The sequence below is a fragment of the Diutina rugosa genome, assembly GCF_008704595.1.
Source record: "Diutina rugosa strain CBS 613 chromosome Unknown scaffold4_size502443, whole genome shotgun sequence".
NCBI classification, from domain to species: domain Eukaryota; kingdom Fungi; phylum Ascomycota; class Pichiomycetes; order Serinales; family Debaryomycetaceae; genus Diutina; species Diutina rugosa.
This window is the reverse complement of record NW_022995100.1, coordinates 53139-70087: the sequence shown is the minus strand read 5'-3', so window position 1 is coordinate 70087 and position 16949 is coordinate 53139. Positions and strand designations below refer to the sequence as shown.

Sequence of the window (16949 nt, the reverse complement as noted above, 5' to 3'; positions counted from 1 at the left end):
AAGACATCGAAGAGATAAACAACAATGAAATTGAATAAAATGAACAGAGCCATTGGAATCATTACTTTCCGAATCGATTACTTTTGATTATGAATGTTGAGTTCGGAGGTTAATGGGTGAGGCTATACTACATGGTGGTAGGTGGCTGCACGAACCAGAGGCCCACCGCCCGAGAATGTACATGAGAATGTCTCATGCCGTGCAGCAGTGTCTATACACGACAATGGACTACATAATTGTCTAGACAGTCATCGGCAGTAAATCTAGCCTCATGTTTTCTCTCAGCCTCGCCGTTGTCAAGTGCCCACCACTACCTAGCAACGGTTTATTTACGTTGGCAACCGCGTCGCGTCACCGTAGAACTAACCTAAAAAACGGGGTAGGTTTCTCTCATTTCCCTTTCCAGCACAATAGATGACGCGTAAAACTTTTCGGTCCGGTCGTGCCAGGGCCTGCGTCGGTCACCGTGGTTCCCAACCCGAGGTCTCGTTCGTCTTGGCCCGATCCAGCCCCAATTAATTATCCTAATCCGTCGCGGTAGGGGTTAATGTGTCTACGCGTCTAGGGGGGGCGCTTTTGCCCTGCCTGCAGGAAAACAACACGCGAGAAAAAAACTTACCTTTAACCGTGTACCACTCCGATCAGTTCTACCGACCCGACGCCATGCTGACCCACCTGAGACAGCCGTCGCTCGCCCTGATAATGCTGGGGCACAACCACCCCCAGAAGATTGGGCCGTGGCGCTTGGGCAAGACGTTGGGCCGCGGCGCCACCGGCAGAGTCCTCCTCGCCACCCATGACCAAACAGGCCAGCGCGCCGCCGTCAAGGTGGTGCTGAAACTGGAGTTGAACGACGACTACCCTGACGGCGATGCTGGCGGCCTTCCTTACGGCATTGAGCGGGAAATCATCATCATGAAATTGCTCACTCATCCCAACGTGTTACAGCTTTACGACGTGTGGGAAACATCAAAAGCATTATACTTAGTGTTGGAATACGTCGAAGGCGGCGAGCTTTTCGACTTGTTGGTGGAGCGTGGCCCTTTACACGAACAAGAAGCGATCAAATACTTCCGCCAGATCATCTTGGGGACCGCTTACTGCCACGCTTTGGGCATCTGCCATCGCGACTTGAAACCTGAAAACTTATTATTGGACGCTGATCTCAACGTCAAACTCGCCGACTTTGGCATGGCTGCGCTAGAATCTAACGGCAAGTTGTTAGAGACGCTGTGTGGGCTGCCTCATTATGCCGCTCCCGAAATTGTGCTGGGGCTCAAATACCATGGGGCCGCCCTGGACGTGTGGCTGTGTGGGGTGATTCTCTTCGCCCTTCTTTCCGGCAGACTTCCGTTTGACGACGAAAACATCCGTAACCTTTTGCTCAAGGTGCAAGCCGGCCATTTCGAAATGCCCTACGATCTTTCGCCCGAAGCCCAGGACTTGATTGATCAAATGTTGACGGTGGACCCCATCGACCGTATCACCACTGAAAAAGTACTCCTGCACCCCTTGCTCCACAAATACCCCATCTCGCTGGAGGACTTGATTAGTGTCAAGCTGTTGCCGCATCCCGAAACCGCCTACAAGCTGTTGGGCCTGGAGAAGAACATTGACCGCCAAATCTTAGACAATTTGATGATTCTCTGGAAGGATCGCAGCGCCGACGACATTGTGCGTCTGTTATTGGAGCCCGGCGCCAATCCCGAAAAGACCTTTTACGCTTTATTGTTGCGCTACCGTCATAACAACTCGGACCTGAACCACCTGCTGCCACGCAAACTGCGCCAGCTTTCGCTGCTGGGCCTGTGGCTGCTGAAACTGACCCCGAAAAAGAAGCGGGCATCGCAAATCGCTGTTCTGCGGCCCCTGCTGTTCCAATACTTGGGGCTGGTAGTTCAGACTAGCGACCGCATGCTGAGGACATCGCTTGGCACCCACCGCAACTCATTAGGCGGCGGGCTCTCGGTGGCAGGTGGTCGTACCGACAATAGCATTCTGCCGATTAAGCTGCCGCGCGCGCTGCCGACAAAGAGAAGACTGCCGAAGAAGGACACCAAGACGCAAAGATCGCTGGTGGGCGTGCCGCGCAACATCTACCAGGAGATTGTCGATGCTCAGACGATTGCCAAAGATACCCAGCCGTCGTTGCCTCACACTCAAACCGTTTCTTACGGCGGCCACCAGATCCTGGGTCATCCTCTGCCGATCAAGGAACTGGACTCACCTCAGATCAAAGCTCATAAGATCGCTCATGAACAGGCGGCCGGTATTGCTGCTGCCGCCGGAATCGGTCTGGCGGTGGTCAAACAAGATGCTACCATGGGTCTGTTTGATGATAGCCTGGTCCTTGCCAACCTGACCACGGCTCCCGCCCCCGGTGAGGGTCCCCGCGACGGTCCTCCCGTGGTTGACGAAGTCACTCGCGACTTGCTTGCTCTGGCCCACATTCGCTCGCTGAAGCTGATTGAATCTTTACTTAGAACCGGTCAAACCGGCAAGATTTCGAAGCTGAGCAGCCGCAACCGGATGCTGGTGGCTCTGAAGCGGCGCCTGGCAGCTAGCGCTCCCCCGGTGACTGCGAACCCCGGTGGGTTGAAGCGTAACCTGATCACAATGAAGTTGCTTCTGACTTACGCCAAATTGGCGGGGGAAACCGACTGGGAATATATGGATAAGCTGACCAAGCGCACGCTGGCAACCTTTGCTCAATTGTGTGATAAGATTTTCAACCAAGAGGAAGTTACTGCTGATGAAGAACAGCTTTTGGACGAAGAGGAACGCCGGGCTCGTGAGTATGAACGGTTAATGGAACAGGAGCGCAAGAAGCGTGAAGCCGAACTTATCGCTAGACGTGAATTGGAGAAGCACAAGAAGAGACAGAAGCGGCGCTCGCTTATGTCGCTGAAGAAGCTTTCCATCATCGTCAAAGAAGACAGTCAAGACTACGACACCAACAACGACTCGCTGATCATCTCTCCTGAGGAAATTGCTCAATTGAAGCACGCTCGTTTTGGTGGCCAAGGCTCCGCTGATCTGTCTCGTCGGGCTACTCCCGACCTTCTGCGTCGCCCCGTGCTGCGATTGGACCCCTTGTGGACTGCCTACGATAACAATAAGCTTGAGCGGGCTAAGGACGCTCTTGACCACGAGTTGATCAACGGCAAGCGGCCTAAGCTGTACGCTGGTCGTCGCAAGCCTACGCCTCGTATCCATGAAGATGAGCAGCGGTACTCACTGGCGCTGGACCGTAGGGGAAGCGACCGCTACCGCAACCCTCTGACTCGCTACGACGGCCATGACTATGAACCTGTCGAAAAGCGCGACCGCAGAGTGCTGTTAGGCGAACAACGCGATCGGAGAGTGCTGTCAGGCGAACAGCGCGATAGAAGGGTACTGTCAGGCGAACACCGTGACAGAAGGGTCCTGTCTGGTGAACGCGAGCGTCGTTCGAGTAAGCGCGAATCTCAATACGATGACTACGACCGCTACACTCAGCGCGACAGTTACGGCGAGTTTGAAGACGAGCTTGATGAAGAGGAAGACCGCTACTACGGACGCAGACGTAGCGAAGGACGGGCATCGCGTCGTGAATCTCGCGACCCGGGCTACGACCCTCGCAGGGGTTCTCACTACTACCCTGACGATTACGACGTCCGTCGTGGTCAATACCCTGTGTCCGGCCCCCCTCCACTTGCTGATGATGCCAGCGGCAATCTTGAAATCATTGAGGATCTGGACGATACCTGCGACCAAACCACCGAAATCCACCCGCAGCGTCAACGCCAATCGGTGGTTGCTGCCCGTAAAGCCACCCGCGAGGCGATTGAGGGCTCTGAGGAATATCCCGCTACTGGAGTTAATGGCTTCAAAAGTGCTGGTATCCACGACCGCCCCACCCTTATTGCAAGTGTCCATATTCCCAAGGTAACGAGAAAGCTGCGAGGTTTCTCGGGCTCAACTAAGCGCTTGCTGGTGTTGCTGCAGTACCTGACTAAGGAGCTGTTCCGTGATCTCAGTCTGATTCTCAAGGACGAGGACGCTCCTGCCACCAATCACCGCAACTCATTGACTTCGGGCTTGGCTCTGGCCACCGCCCCGAGAGCACTGTATGCTGAACGCTTTGAGGAAGCAGAAGAAGATTCGGTTGAAAACGGCGAGTACCGCGAACTGGTGTACCGTGAACTGCATTACTACAATGGTGACACACAGGGTCGTAGTGCACTGTACTACGATAGTCTTGAGTTCCGTGAACAGGCCTACAGCCACCCTGAACGAGGACTGGTGTATCTGACGGCGCTGAGAGTGTCGCGCAAGTACCGCGACCCTCGCTACCAACTGGTGGGCCCCCGTCCCAAGTCGCAGCTTCCCAACTTGCCCGATGACAGTAATGAAGACAACGATGGTCTTGACGATCTTACATTTAACCAGCCCAGCATCGATGCCGAAGAGATCAATGGTGACGAAGTACCTCTCGGGCACAAAGGCTCATTACTTGATGCGCCCGAACGTAAGCGCAGACCATTGGATGTTGACGAGGATGACCAAGATGATGGCTTCGATTTTGTCACTGACGACAGCTTGAATAGACCAAGCCGTGTGGATGCGGGTGAAGAGGCTACCGATACTCAGGAAGTCACTGAAATGCCCTCAGTGGCACTGGACATCATTAATGCTGACGCCACTGCTACCACATCGGTGGATGACACTGATGAGTACACTTTTGCTACTCATAAGCACCCTCGCGGTCCTCAGCCTCCCAACTTTGACAATGTCACTGAGGAAGAAGACACCAACGTGTTTGACCACATCAAGTTGCCGAAGAATAATGGTAATGGCACCATCAAGGTCCCTGCCGCTGAGTCCTCGAAGGCTGCCTCCAATGCATCCACCGCCACCACCGCTGCTCCCAAGCCCCGCGGAGTTAATGATTCTACCATGGGCCCAGGACGCACCGGTCGTCGTCTCAAGCCATTGGTGATTGCTCCCAAGAGCGATGCCGCTGCTCAGTCGCCGTCGAAGCAGAAGGTGATGGGGTCAAATGAGAATCCTTCACCTAATGTCAATGGTAGTATCAATGGTAATGCTAATGGCAACGTCAATGGCAATGCTCAACAAAAGAATGAGCAACCAGGTATGTCCAATGGCACTCTGGGCTTGCCCAAGGTTCGTAAGCAACTGTTGCTTCTGCCAGTGGTTCCCCCTAAGATGGGTGCTGTTGCTAATGGTCAAGCTTCTCCTGCCACCACAATGGTTCCTAGTCCGGCTCTAACCGGTAAAACTGCCGTTGACAAAGTAGAGGAACACGTCACCAAGCCTCTTCAGGATTCTACCAACCGTGTTCGCCCCACCGCGAATGACGGGCAACAGCAACAGCCGCCTGTTAATGAAGAACGCCGATCGGGATCGCTGTTCTTCCGCAAGTTGTCGTGGGGCACTCGCAAGGTTACTGAGGAAACTCAACAGGCCAGTCGCAATACTACTCCTGGTTTGAGTCTGCGCAAACCCGTCGTGGAAGAAGACATGCCCAAGAAGCTGTTTTTCCGGTGGTTCTCGCTGGACCAACACGATCCTGACGATATTCGTCGCTTCGAAACCATCCTTCCACGTCCAGAGATGCTGGCCGCGCTCATGCTGTTGTTGACTCAATGGCTGAACTTTGGTGTAAAGGACTTGCGCGAAGATAGAGTGGGTCTTACTATTACTGGGGGTGTTTCACGACTGAACCAGTTCAATTTGAAGAGTTGCAAGTTTCGGATCAAGGTCAGTCCCCGGGGAGATGGTCAAAAGTCGCTGATTGTGTGTGCTCGTGTCAAGGGGCTGAAGACGCTGTGCGACACATTGTTTAATGAGATTGAAAAGGTGTTACGAAAGGAAAAAGTGTTAGACGAAGGCTTAGCCTAATTAAATAAACGAGTAATATGATGCATCAAATTGTAGACAATTGTAAGTCAGAATCGTCATGGTACGAGGAATACAGCGGTGGGTGGAACAACAACACTGAAACGGTGAGAATCAGCCTAAACGATAGAATCAAGACCTATAGTATATACGGTGGCAATACTGCCTTGTGCCAATCTGTCTACAATGATTTGATGGTTAACGCATTGATGTTTACTGTAAAAATCGTAATGGAGTTGCTTAGAGTGAGTTAAGGCATTCTCCATACGCAAAACATCAGTTCAGACATCACCATTCGAACCCGCGACGATCATGCTTATCTGCCAAGACAAAACAGATCACTAAAGTCTTCTTTCAACATTCTGAATTCCACCGAGAAAGAGAGAGAGAGATAATGACGATTTCCATCGCCAGTTATTATGCTTCCAACAAGAGTTATAACAATAAAAAAACAGAGAGAGATCCGCAAAATGCACACTTGATAATACCCGTCTATTCGTCACATCTTTTCGAGCCAACCCAAAATTTGGACAATATTAGATCGCAAAGAAAGTCGAGGATGAAGGGGTGAAAAAAAATAAACCCCATAATATGGTTGCACTTTAAACAGCGAGTGTAGCTCCAAGAACACGGTAACATTATGTTTCTAGTCGCTAGCTGCACATGCTGCTTAAAGCGGTGTTCACTCATTGTAGGAGAGCTGGTACAAGGAGCGAGAAATACTTATCATAGCAGGTACACTATAAAGAAGCGAAAGCACCGTTGGGGCCGACAGTTCAACGAGATTGGCTCAAGAACGCTTCGACAAAATTTCCAGGACTGTAACATATCCAAGTTCGTTTTGGGACTCTATAGTCTGTGACCCGTATGCAATGCCAGGCCTGTTCATAATGCTCGTCAACACTGAAACCAGTAAGACACACAAAACCTGGCTCAATTTTGATGGAGATAGAACAAGCAAGGTCAACAACTCCTTTCTGGCCACGTAATACTGATAAACGTCTCGAGAAAACAACTTTTCATCGAACTGGCGACCTAGAACTGAACTTGGGCATTTGTACCTCACCCAAAATTATTTACCGATTTTCATGATCCCCCTGTAACATGAGTATCGTTAAAGTCTTGTGGATGCCGTAATCAAAACAATCCTCTGCAACCCCTTGACAGTTGACCCCAAAGTTGAGAATGAGAATTCTAATCAATTTGAGTGACGGGACTGGTCATGTGACCTTATCATCTACTTCTGTGTAATCTGTTGGTGAAACTTCTGGTGCCACAAGTCGTAAGCCAGGTATGTTTCTCATGGTGTTTGGTTCTAGCCTGGTATCTCTGGATGGAGATGCTAGTCCCAGCTTTTGAGATCCATCACAATTTGTCCATCATGATGAAGGATTGTCATTTATTCAGGTCCAATTGCAATCGAATGACAAGCATTATGGCTGAAATGAATGTTACAGACCGTCCTATGCTAATTAAAGCATTGATGTGACGGATTGTCCTGGTTTTATTATCACTTAAAGATGAAGCATTACTCGAATTGTCTATAGGATTGCGTCAGCTCAATTGCGCGTACCCTTGTGGGATACCAGCACCACAAAGTTTGATTGGTGCTAAGTCAAACGTTGATAAAACCTATTTTTGCGGAAGAGTCAAAACCATGCATATACTGGCTGGTACCATAAAGTGAAAGCCAAAAAAATTCGCAAATGGCATTGTGGCCGAGTGGTCTAAGGCGGCAGACTCAAGCTTATCATAGCTTCTCGACTGTGAGGTTGGGGTTTCTGTTATCGTAAGATGCGCGTGTTCGAATCACGTCGATGTCAATACTTTTTTGGATCATTTGACCAGATTTTCCAGAGTCAACTACACAATTACTATCACTAATACTTGAAATATTCTATTAATGTACTCGTCTATTCGTTGCTATAAGTTTAGTTTTCCAAAGACTCTTCGTATTGTTGTTCGCTGAGCAAGAGGGGGTCTTCTTCCACGGCTTCAGGCTTGGAGAGCTTGATTTGCGCGATCCACCCGTTGCCCATGGGGTCGACGTTGAGGACACCGGGGTTCGAATCCAAGTCGTCGTTGACGGCGATGATCTCACCGGCGACGGGGGCGTAGATGTCGGACGACGACTTCACCGATTCGACGGAACCCATGACGTCGCCGATTTCGACGAGGTCACCGACTTCAGGCAATTCGACGAAGGTGACGTCACCCAAGGCTTCGGCGGCGTACTGGGTGATACCGACGAAGGCGGAGTCGTCGTTGAAGAGGGCGATCCACTCGTGTTCGGAGGTGAACTTGACGCCCTTGGGACCTTCTTCGGCGTACTTGTAGACGAACGACTGCTTGTTGAGCTTGTGGTTGACGGTGTTGAAGCGAGGGGCGGTGGAGGCAATTGATCTCACCGGCATGGCGGCGGCGGCCCAGGTGGGTCTGGCAAACGCTCTCGAGGCGACCTTGAACATTGTATGGCACTGAGGGTCGGGGATTCCCTGGGGAGAGCAATCTTTTATAGGGACCGCGCCCCGAGTCCGCGTCCCGAGTCAACGGAGAAACGCGAGTCTGGGGTGGCTCCGGCACTTCCCTGGTGGGGTAACCAAGCAAATTTTTCAGGGTTATAGTGATGGACTAGTAGTGGTTTGGCTGGCTCTATCTATATTTGATTCATAACAATATACTCTAATTCTAATTAGGTGGCGGTATCCAGTGATGGATCCTGATCCATTTGTGGGTGATAATGCCTCCCCAACCATGTGGGTTGAGCCAACGCGTGGGAAGCGGTCTCTGGCGGAGGTAGCCTGCCCTCCTGCACATACTGTAAAATCAAGCTAATCGTATTTGCAGCACCCGCGGACTCAGTACAAGAATCTGAAGTCGGGGTCGATCTCTTCACCAGTGTGGCCCTTGCCGAGCTCGCGCTCCCAGTTGTAGGTACCGTTCTCGATCCTCTTGTTGTAGATGCGCAACGTGATCGACAACCCGATGGCCATCGCCATCAGCAACGCCAAAAACACACAGTTACAGATGAACGAGATCTCGAAGCGAGGCTCCCACCCTTTGGGGTACAAGTAGGCGTTCCAGATCGAGGTCGAGTTGGAGAGACAGTTCATCAACGCAATGGCGACGGCACGCTTGGCGGGGGGACGCGGGGTACAGTTAGACATCCACGACAAGATTGAGACGAACGCACAGTAGAGCCCCGGCAACATGATGCACATGGCGAAGTAGCGCGCGGCGATGTTAAGGGTAGCGGCGGTGATAATAAAGGATGCCATCGCCACGCACCCGGGGATCAAAATGTGCCAGAGACGCTCGCCGGTCTTGTCGGCGTGGAGCGACCAGAAGAAGGTGGTGACGACGGCACAGCAGTAGGGAGGAGCAGTCATACACAACGTCTTGACTCTGCTGTAACCCAAGGTCCCAACGAAAGTGGGGAAGAAGTTGGTGACACCACAGGCGGCGACGAGGAACGAGAGGATACCGGTGACCATCCACACCTTGATGTCGGTGAACGCGAGCCAAAGCGCTTGCTTGGTGGTGGTGCCTTGGTCGGAGTCGTTGGAACCGGTGTCTTGGGCGAGCTTCCACATGATCAAGTCTCTTTCCTGTTCACTGAGGAACTTGGTGTTGGAGGGGACATCGGGCAAGATGAAGTAGGCGAAGGGGACGATGAACACGGTGATGCACCCTTCGATGATGAAGAGCCATCTCCACCCGGAAATACCCTTTTGGCCGTCCATCAGCAAGATACCGGCGGCGATAAGCCCCGAAAAGGCAGACGACAAAAGCGACCCCGAGTAAAGCACGGCGTTACGCACGGTAAGCGACTTACGGTCGTACCACTGCGAAAGCGTCAACAATGCCGCGGGGAAAAACCCGGCTTCAACGATCCCCAAAAGCACTCTGATGGCGATGAGCCCCCCGTAACTTTGCACGGCGGCGGTACAGGCGGAAATGGTACCCCACAGCGTCATCACCACGGCGATGAAAATCGACGGGCGCCCGAATTTTTCCAAAAGCAAGTTGGCGGGGATCTGCATGGTGATGTAACCAACGAACAAAATAGAAATAACCGTTTGCCATTGCGAGCCGTGCATGCCAAGTTCCTTTTCGATCCCCCCGAGACGCGCCGAAGCAATGTTGTTTCTGTCAAGGTAGTTGAGGATGTAAATGAGAATAAGCATCGGCATCAACCGCAAGTCGATCTTCAAGGTGGTGCGGCGGTCGAGCTTGTGGAGCTCGTCCTGAGTCATCCCCTGCAACAGCGGGGGGAGATTGTGGTATTTGGGCAACACGCCGTCGTCGATTTCTTCGACGGGCTGTTGTTGCGATTCAAGGTGGACGACATCGTTTTCGTCCTTGTAGTCCTTGAAGCTGAGCTTCTCCGAAACCAGGTGGGTGGAAGACGCAGACATGGTGGGTGACTTGATGGGAGAAAATCTGGGGGAATTTCTCCAGCTTTTAAAACAATTGCAGCGGTGATAGGAAAAAAATCAACGCCCCCGCCATCGGCATCGCCTGACCCCATATTATCTCCCCGGAAAAATAATTCGGCGAGCTTTTTGGCCACTAGTTACAAGGTAGCAGTGAAACGCACCCAGGTTGCATGTTATTTTTCGGCGATTATCTGCACGGCGATTTTAACACCGCCAGTTTGGCACCCTTGCGGTGAGGCGTCGCCCTGCATACAGCTACCGCTATTGTTCGGGGAGGCTGATCATCTCCGAAATACCGCGTATAACGGCGTCAGTAAACAACCTTCGGAGTGGAGGTGTAACACCGACGCGTCCCAAAGATGGCATGACACTGCGGTGTGTCAAATGAGACTTAAGTTGGCGACGCCACCCTAATAATCCGAGGCGGTTTTGGCACCGGCCGTCTAAATGCCGCTTACTGAATTCTATTTTTTTCTTTCTCTAGGTACTTGCCCCACCGGAGTATGCGCCGAGACTTTTCGGCTGCCGGAGACAACGCTGTTTCGGCGACTATCCCCGCCCCCCCAACAGAACCGCCTACCTACAAATCACCCCGCAATGTGCCAATTTGTCAGATTTACCTAAGCAATTTCGGCTTGGCATTGTGTGGGCGTCAAATAAACTTTTTCCCCTCACTGGTCTCGATATTATTGGTGCCGATAAGCAAGCGATAGATGGAGGCTAAACCACTACCGGCGTTACGCCTGTTTTCTCCAGGCGTATTAGGCATAGCGTGTCGATGAGCACTTCGCGAGCCACCTGTGCCAGGCTGTTTGCGAGTGCGTGCACCGCGTGACTACGGCGATTTGAGGTTTGTGTCCATTTACATCGCCACACGGCGGGAACCCTTCCCAAAGCCCCACACTAGTGTCGAGCATATACGAAGCTTTTCTGAGGTATTTTCACACCCAATGTAACAAAGATGGGAGAAATAGAACGGTGCGTTACCAGTTCACGTTTCTGTTGTTCCCCTCTTCTCACCCCGGATTAAATGGGCTAGACGGAAAAATTTCTCGCAGGCAGCTGCTGCTGCGCTTCCCAACATATGATAAAAAAAAATTGGAGCATGATGTGGGCAGTGGAGCAACTCTGCCTGTGGTATTCCCCCGAGTATGCACCGCCCTCGGTAACCGCGACGCGTAGTGGTCTTGTGGGCGTTGTTGAGGATAAGGTGGGGTAAGTTTGCGATTCGCGGGGTCGCCCTCCACACACTCCCTCGCCTCTCGGGTCACCGAGATGTGAATCGGATCGCCCGCGATCTGACACAGCGAGGGCGGCCACCTGAGCGGTTATATAGTGGTGTGTCTCACCTCCAGCATTCCCCCACCCACCACGAGAAGGGTACAGAGAATGTCCCCGAGGCACGGGAGGCGGTGCATGACAGCAAGCCTCTCCCCAGCTGTGCCATGTGCTCGAAAAAACTGGCTTGCCGGCGTTTACGGCTGACACCGACCCATCCTGATTCGGCATGAAGCTTGACGTGTGCTACTCGTGTTCGCTGGTATAACCCCGAGAACCGCTCGGCCCGTGGGCGACCGCCAGGAGGGTTTTTTTATAATAGCGATATTCCTTTTCCCTGGTGGGGAGAAGAGGTGCTGGTTAAAGTTATTTGCGAGTATGTGCAGGGGGAAGAATTCGGCGGTACGGCATTCCTGGCTGGGTGCAGTAGCGACAGCGCCCCCCGTAGTGCGCTCATTGCGCATACACCACCACGAAGATGCCGCCGCACCACGGTACGGTGAGATGAGGGGAGCACAGCGGTTTTGTGGTCGCTCAAGACTTCAACAGGTGAGGAGCACCAGCTCGTTCGGCAGCAGCGGAAAGTTTCTCGCTCTGCGCTGGGGCGTAGGTACGGAGCTTGCGGCAATGATGCGCGGTCATTGTCGCCGGCATCGCCCTGATCGGGGATTGTGCGCGTTCGCCGGCGGTGGGTTTGCGGGATATACGACGACGACGGGGCGCCCCCCAGGGTGCAGAAGGCGCCGTCCCCGCCTGAGTCGTATACTGGCCTAAACCCCCACCACTTGCTTACTGCCAGGCAACGCTGGTGCGACGCTGGTCGACAAGCCGCTTCCAGGGTCGATTCAGACACTGTCAGACACCACCAGGCACACGCTTGGCGTTGATGTTAGAACTAAACACATTGTCATCTAAGGGTGTCAATCACGTGAAGCGCCTTCGCCAAATTTATGGCGAAGCGCGTTTGACTCGGGGCGCGGCGCCCCCCGTATTCTTCGCCCATTTCAATTTCGGAGCTGTGGGATCTACATAGATTGCCGATCCGCTCCCCCGGCGTCGAATGGCCTCCGCCCCCCAACCACAGCTGACGGTGAAGATGTCGAAGCAGGCGCTCCGCTCCACCCTCAAGAAGACGTTGGCGGCGCTCCCGGCGCTGGCCATCGCCGCCCAGCTGGCGCTGGTGGCGCGCCACGTCGCCGCCCTCCCCGAGTACGCCGCCGCCCGCCGCATCGCCCTCTATATGAGCATGGACGCCGAGGCGCAAACGGCGCCGGTGATCCACCAGGCGTTTGCCGATGGCAAACGGGTATTCTTGCCTCGCTGTGAGTCGGCAGCGGTCCCCGGAAGAAAACGGAACCACTTGCGGATGCTCGAGGTGCCGCTGGAAGCAGCGGTGCTGCAGCTTCAGCCCCAAGGCAAGTACCAGTTGCGCGAGCCGCTCTCCGGTGCTGAGGGCCTAGACGAAGGGCTCGACCTTATCGTGGTGCCGGGAGTAGCGTTTCTGGCGGCGAAAGCTCGTTTGGGCCACGGCGCCGGCTTCTACGACGAGTTCTTCCTGGTGTACCAGGCGCGCCACGGTCGATTGCCGTTTTTGGTCGGGGTGGGGCTTGAGCCGCAACTCGTGGATAACGTACCCACCGAAGCCCACGACGTGCCCCTAGATGCCGTCATTGTTGGCGACGCCGTCTTTCGCTAGCATTATTATAGAGAGAAATAGAGTTGGGTGGGGTTTTGGGTTGTGTGCCCTGGTGCCAGATCAAACCGCACCCACACAAACAAACACAGTGTTAGACACTAGATCATAACAACCACCGCCAACTGCCACCACCCACCCGCCCTACCCCTCTTACACAACCACTATTATGACATCGTGTATCACATGACTCTACCTGACTGCTCTGATCTCCTGATCCCCTCTGACCTTCTCTTCATCGACTACTGCCTTTGACCTCTGCTGAGGGCCTCAACTCTCACCTGTCTTCTCGTCTCTACACAATCTCCCTTCTTTCTTCCCAATATGCCTACACAATTCTGCTAAAGAGTACTGCTACTGACTGTGACCTATCACTGCTACTCTTGGCACCACTGTTGACGGTGGGTGTATCACTAGTGCGTTCACCTCTACCAGGCCATCTCCACCGCGCCCGATTATAACCCGCACCGCGATCCCACTAGCTGGGGCTCAACCAGGCACCCACACCCGCCAACCAGCCACCGCTAGCACGCCATGGGTATCAGCGGGCTCTGGGAAGAAGTGTCGGCGGCGTTCCGGCCGCGGGTGACGCTCGAGCGGTTCGTCGTCGACTTCCTCGCCGCACACGGGCGCCCGCCCACGGTGGCGGTGGACGCGTTCATCTTTCTCCAGGGCAGCGGCGCCGTCCGCAACATCTTGATCAAGATGATGAACTTGGTGGCGCTCAAAGTCGGGGTGGTGGTGGTGTTTGACGGGCGCTTCAAGCCGGCCAAGCTCCGCAACGAGGGCAGCCCCATCCCCGACTGGCAGGCGGAGCACGCGGCGTTCAGCCAGCTGACCGAGGACGACTGGGAGGAGGACCTGAGCAGCGTCCGCCAGCTCAAAGCGCATTTTCGGCAGTTTGGCATCGACTACTTCCAGGCGCCGGGCGAAGCTGAGGCCCAGTGCGCCCTATTCCAGAAATGGGGGGTCGTCGACTACGTCGTCACCAACGACCTGGACGTGTTCGTGTTTGGCGCTACCAAAGTGCTCCGCAACTTCAACAAGTACCCCGCCGACATCATGGGCAACTCGCCGCACAATCTCCACAAGGTCGGCGCCTCCAAGCACTACTGGGTGACGCCGGTGCACATGGACGATATCGAGGCCCAGTTTGGCCTCACGCGGGACAGACTAGTGTTTCTCGCCTCGCTCAGAGGCGGCGACTACTCGCTGGGGGTGACCCAGATCGGCATCAAAAACGCGTTGCGCTTGGCTGTCTGCGGCTCAGAGGCCCACACCAAGTTGGTGACCACCACTGCTGCCTTGGCCAAGGACAAAAAGGCTCAAGGAGACGTCGACTTGGACGACGTGGCTACCCTCGCTCGCGCCTGTTTTGGCGACCGCAGCCCCACCAAGCTCTTCCACAACCAGCTGTGGCCCCAGGTGGACCACGACATGATCGACACCGTCGACCGCTTGGTGGCGACAATGGTGGGCCGCTATAACCGCCGGGTGTTTGGCCGCTTGGTTAAAGCGGCCGCTGACATCGTGCTTGACTGCGACTTGTACCGCTTGTACTTGGCGCCGATCGTCGCCCCCGGGTTGTACCGGTTTGACACCAGCACCGTGTCTGGCTGCGACTGCGATACGCTCAGATTGCCCCAGGGGATGGTGGTCACCGAGCCCGGCGGCGAGATCATCCCCCGCTACCACCGCGATCGGCGCATCGGCGACACCTACGTCGAGTACAGCACTGACAACCGCATATGCCACCAGGAGTTCTCGGGCGAGAACACTCACCCCTGCCGCGTGTCCATCGGGAATGGGTACTGGCTCACGGTGAAGCTCACGGTGCTCTTGTGCATCATCCACTGCCACGAGTTGGCTGTCGACTTGTCCGGGTTCTCCGTACAAGCGGAGACGACGATGGAAGGGGTCCACATGCACTGCGTGGTGTACGACGCTCCCATGTTGCTTGAGCGATTCCCTGAGGCCAGCGAGAACCGGACGAAGAAACGACCAGCTACACCGGATAACCACGTCTATATCCCGCTGGCGCTCCTCGACCACTTCGCCCCGCACCTAGCGGAAGCCTACCAGCACCAGCTTAAGGCGCAAGAGCGCAAGCGCAGCCCGTTCAAGACTTTGGACTCGTTCAACATGTGCACGCCCAAACCGCAGACGCCGCCGCCGTCGCTGCCGCCTCGCAAGCGCAAAAAGACCACCACGAAGAAGCCCGCCAAACTCCAGATTGGTCAGCAGAGCATCGACTCGTTTTTTTTAGGCCGGGGTAACTCGCCGACCGCTCCAGGAGCGCCGCGGCAGTTCCGGCTCAACACGCCGCCCGTGCTCGAGGCCCCCTCGTCCTCGCAGCGCCGGTCGCCGTGCTGGGACAGTCTGCCGATTCTCCGGGGCCACCGGCCGCCGCCTGAGCTCGGCGAGATCAAAATACCCTTACTTTCCGTGCCTTTACTCCACCACGACGACAGCGACGACCCCTGGCTCCAACTCCGGTCGCCGCTGTACACCCAGGACAGCGAAGTGCTGCTGGTGTCATAGCTGCCTGGCCCTTATACCAATAATAGACTGCATTACTGCTTTTACACACCGCTTACTATCACTTATACCCAATGAACACTAAATAATTCAATACGATAAGTTGTCGTTTAACAGCTCGAGCGTGAACTAAGATTGACCTCACCAATATAGGCTGATATCATGCCTACAGAATGGCCCCGTTTCCAAATAATAACTAGACAATTATTACACCGATGACTTCAAGTTTGAAGGACTAAGCGAAGACCGGTTTCCATCTCTCCTTTTTTGTGTTCCAGCCTCAACTGACCACAATCAAGGTAGTTTATCTAATTCAGCTCAATGCGATTACCATGGCTTCAGAGCTAAATTTAGTACCAGAACAATTGACACTAAAACTGAATCAAAAACAATGATTTCCAGTCCTCTACACAATCCTATCATGATTATGAGCGCTATAGTGATTTGATGATTAAGCAAGCATTGGGAATTGGCTACGAATCTGGTGCATTCTACCACGAATGGAGATTCACATCTCAATTAACCACCACGCAGTGCGAACGTTGCTTTCAATTGCTAATGCATTTATCGCCACCAGAAGCACAAGGCGTAATATGTCCAGGCTTTGGGACCACGCCCTGTTGCCGTGTCATTGCCCATATTGCCTGATTGCTAATTGACGTAAGTGTTGGTGCTGGTGCGGTACGGAGAATTTGTCATCGGGTGGTGGTCCGAAGGGTCTATCGGAATTCCATACCGAAAAGTCAACACTACTCTATTCTAGAAGCAGTTTTGTTATGGTAAGCAGAGACCGTGGACCAATCACAGCACGCTATAGTTTGCTGACGACACTAACCACAACAGTAGCTACGTCCTTGTCGCCGAAATAACTATCGGAGATATCGCCGGCGATTCTCGCGCCCCCTTATGACGTATTTGCGAAGAGCTTCACCCACGCCCCATGACAAATCGAAAAAAGGGCTAGAGCGGGTCGCGCCACACTTTTCACCGGTATCACCCAATCCGGCAACTGTCACCCCCTATGCCCGCTGCCATCGCCTATCCAGTCAACTAAACACCCTAACTAAACCACTACCACCAGCCCTTCAATTGACCACCTA

The 16949-nt window shown here is 53.8% G+C and overlaps 5 protein-coding genes across 5 annotated transcripts; 3 read left to right on the top strand and 2 right to left on the bottom strand. All coding sequences in view use genetic code 12, as the record gives it.

Annotated features, from left to right (window-relative positions):
- Positions 1-702: 702 nt before the first annotated feature.
- Positions 703-5904, top strand: GIN4 (protein kinase; the record flags this gene model as incomplete). Its single annotated transcript, XM_034154093.1, has 1 exon — positions 703-5904. One exon carries the CDS (start codon positions 703-705, stop codon positions 5902-5904), a length of 5202 nt encoding a protein of 1733 aa, XP_034013497.1.
- A 1928-nt stretch (positions 5905-7832) lies between these two features.
- GCV3 (glycine decarboxylase subunit H) lies at positions 7833-8369 on the bottom strand (the record flags this gene model as incomplete). The annotated part of the gene is made up of 1 exon (XM_034154092.1): positions 7833-8369. The coding sequence occupies one exon, from the start codon at positions 8367-8369 to the stop codon at positions 7833-7835; it is 537 nt and encodes a 178-aa protein (XP_034013496.1).
- Positions 8370-8759: 390 nt separating this feature from the next.
- Positions 8760-10319, bottom strand: DIURU_001537 (uncharacterized protein; the record flags this gene model as incomplete). The annotated part of the gene is made up of 1 exon (XM_034154091.1): positions 8760-10319. The coding sequence occupies one exon, from the start codon at positions 10317-10319 to the stop codon at positions 8760-8762; it is 1560 nt and encodes a 519-aa protein (XP_034013495.1).
- Positions 10320-12678: 2359 nt separating this feature from the next.
- Positions 12679-13314, top strand: DIURU_001536 (5-formyltetrahydrofolate cyclo-ligase; the record flags this gene model as incomplete). Its single annotated transcript, XM_034154090.1, has 1 exon — positions 12679-13314. One exon carries the CDS (start codon positions 12679-12681, stop codon positions 13312-13314), a length of 636 nt encoding a protein of 211 aa, XP_034013494.1.
- A 531-nt stretch (positions 13315-13845) lies between these two features.
- Positions 13846-15852, top strand: DIURU_001535 (crossover junction endodeoxyribonuclease; the record flags this gene model as incomplete). Its single annotated transcript, XM_034154089.1, has 1 exon — positions 13846-15852. The coding sequence occupies one exon, from the start codon at positions 13846-13848 to the stop codon at positions 15850-15852; it is 2007 nt and encodes a 668-aa protein (XP_034013493.1).
- Between the last annotated feature and the right edge of the window lie 1097 nt (positions 15853-16949).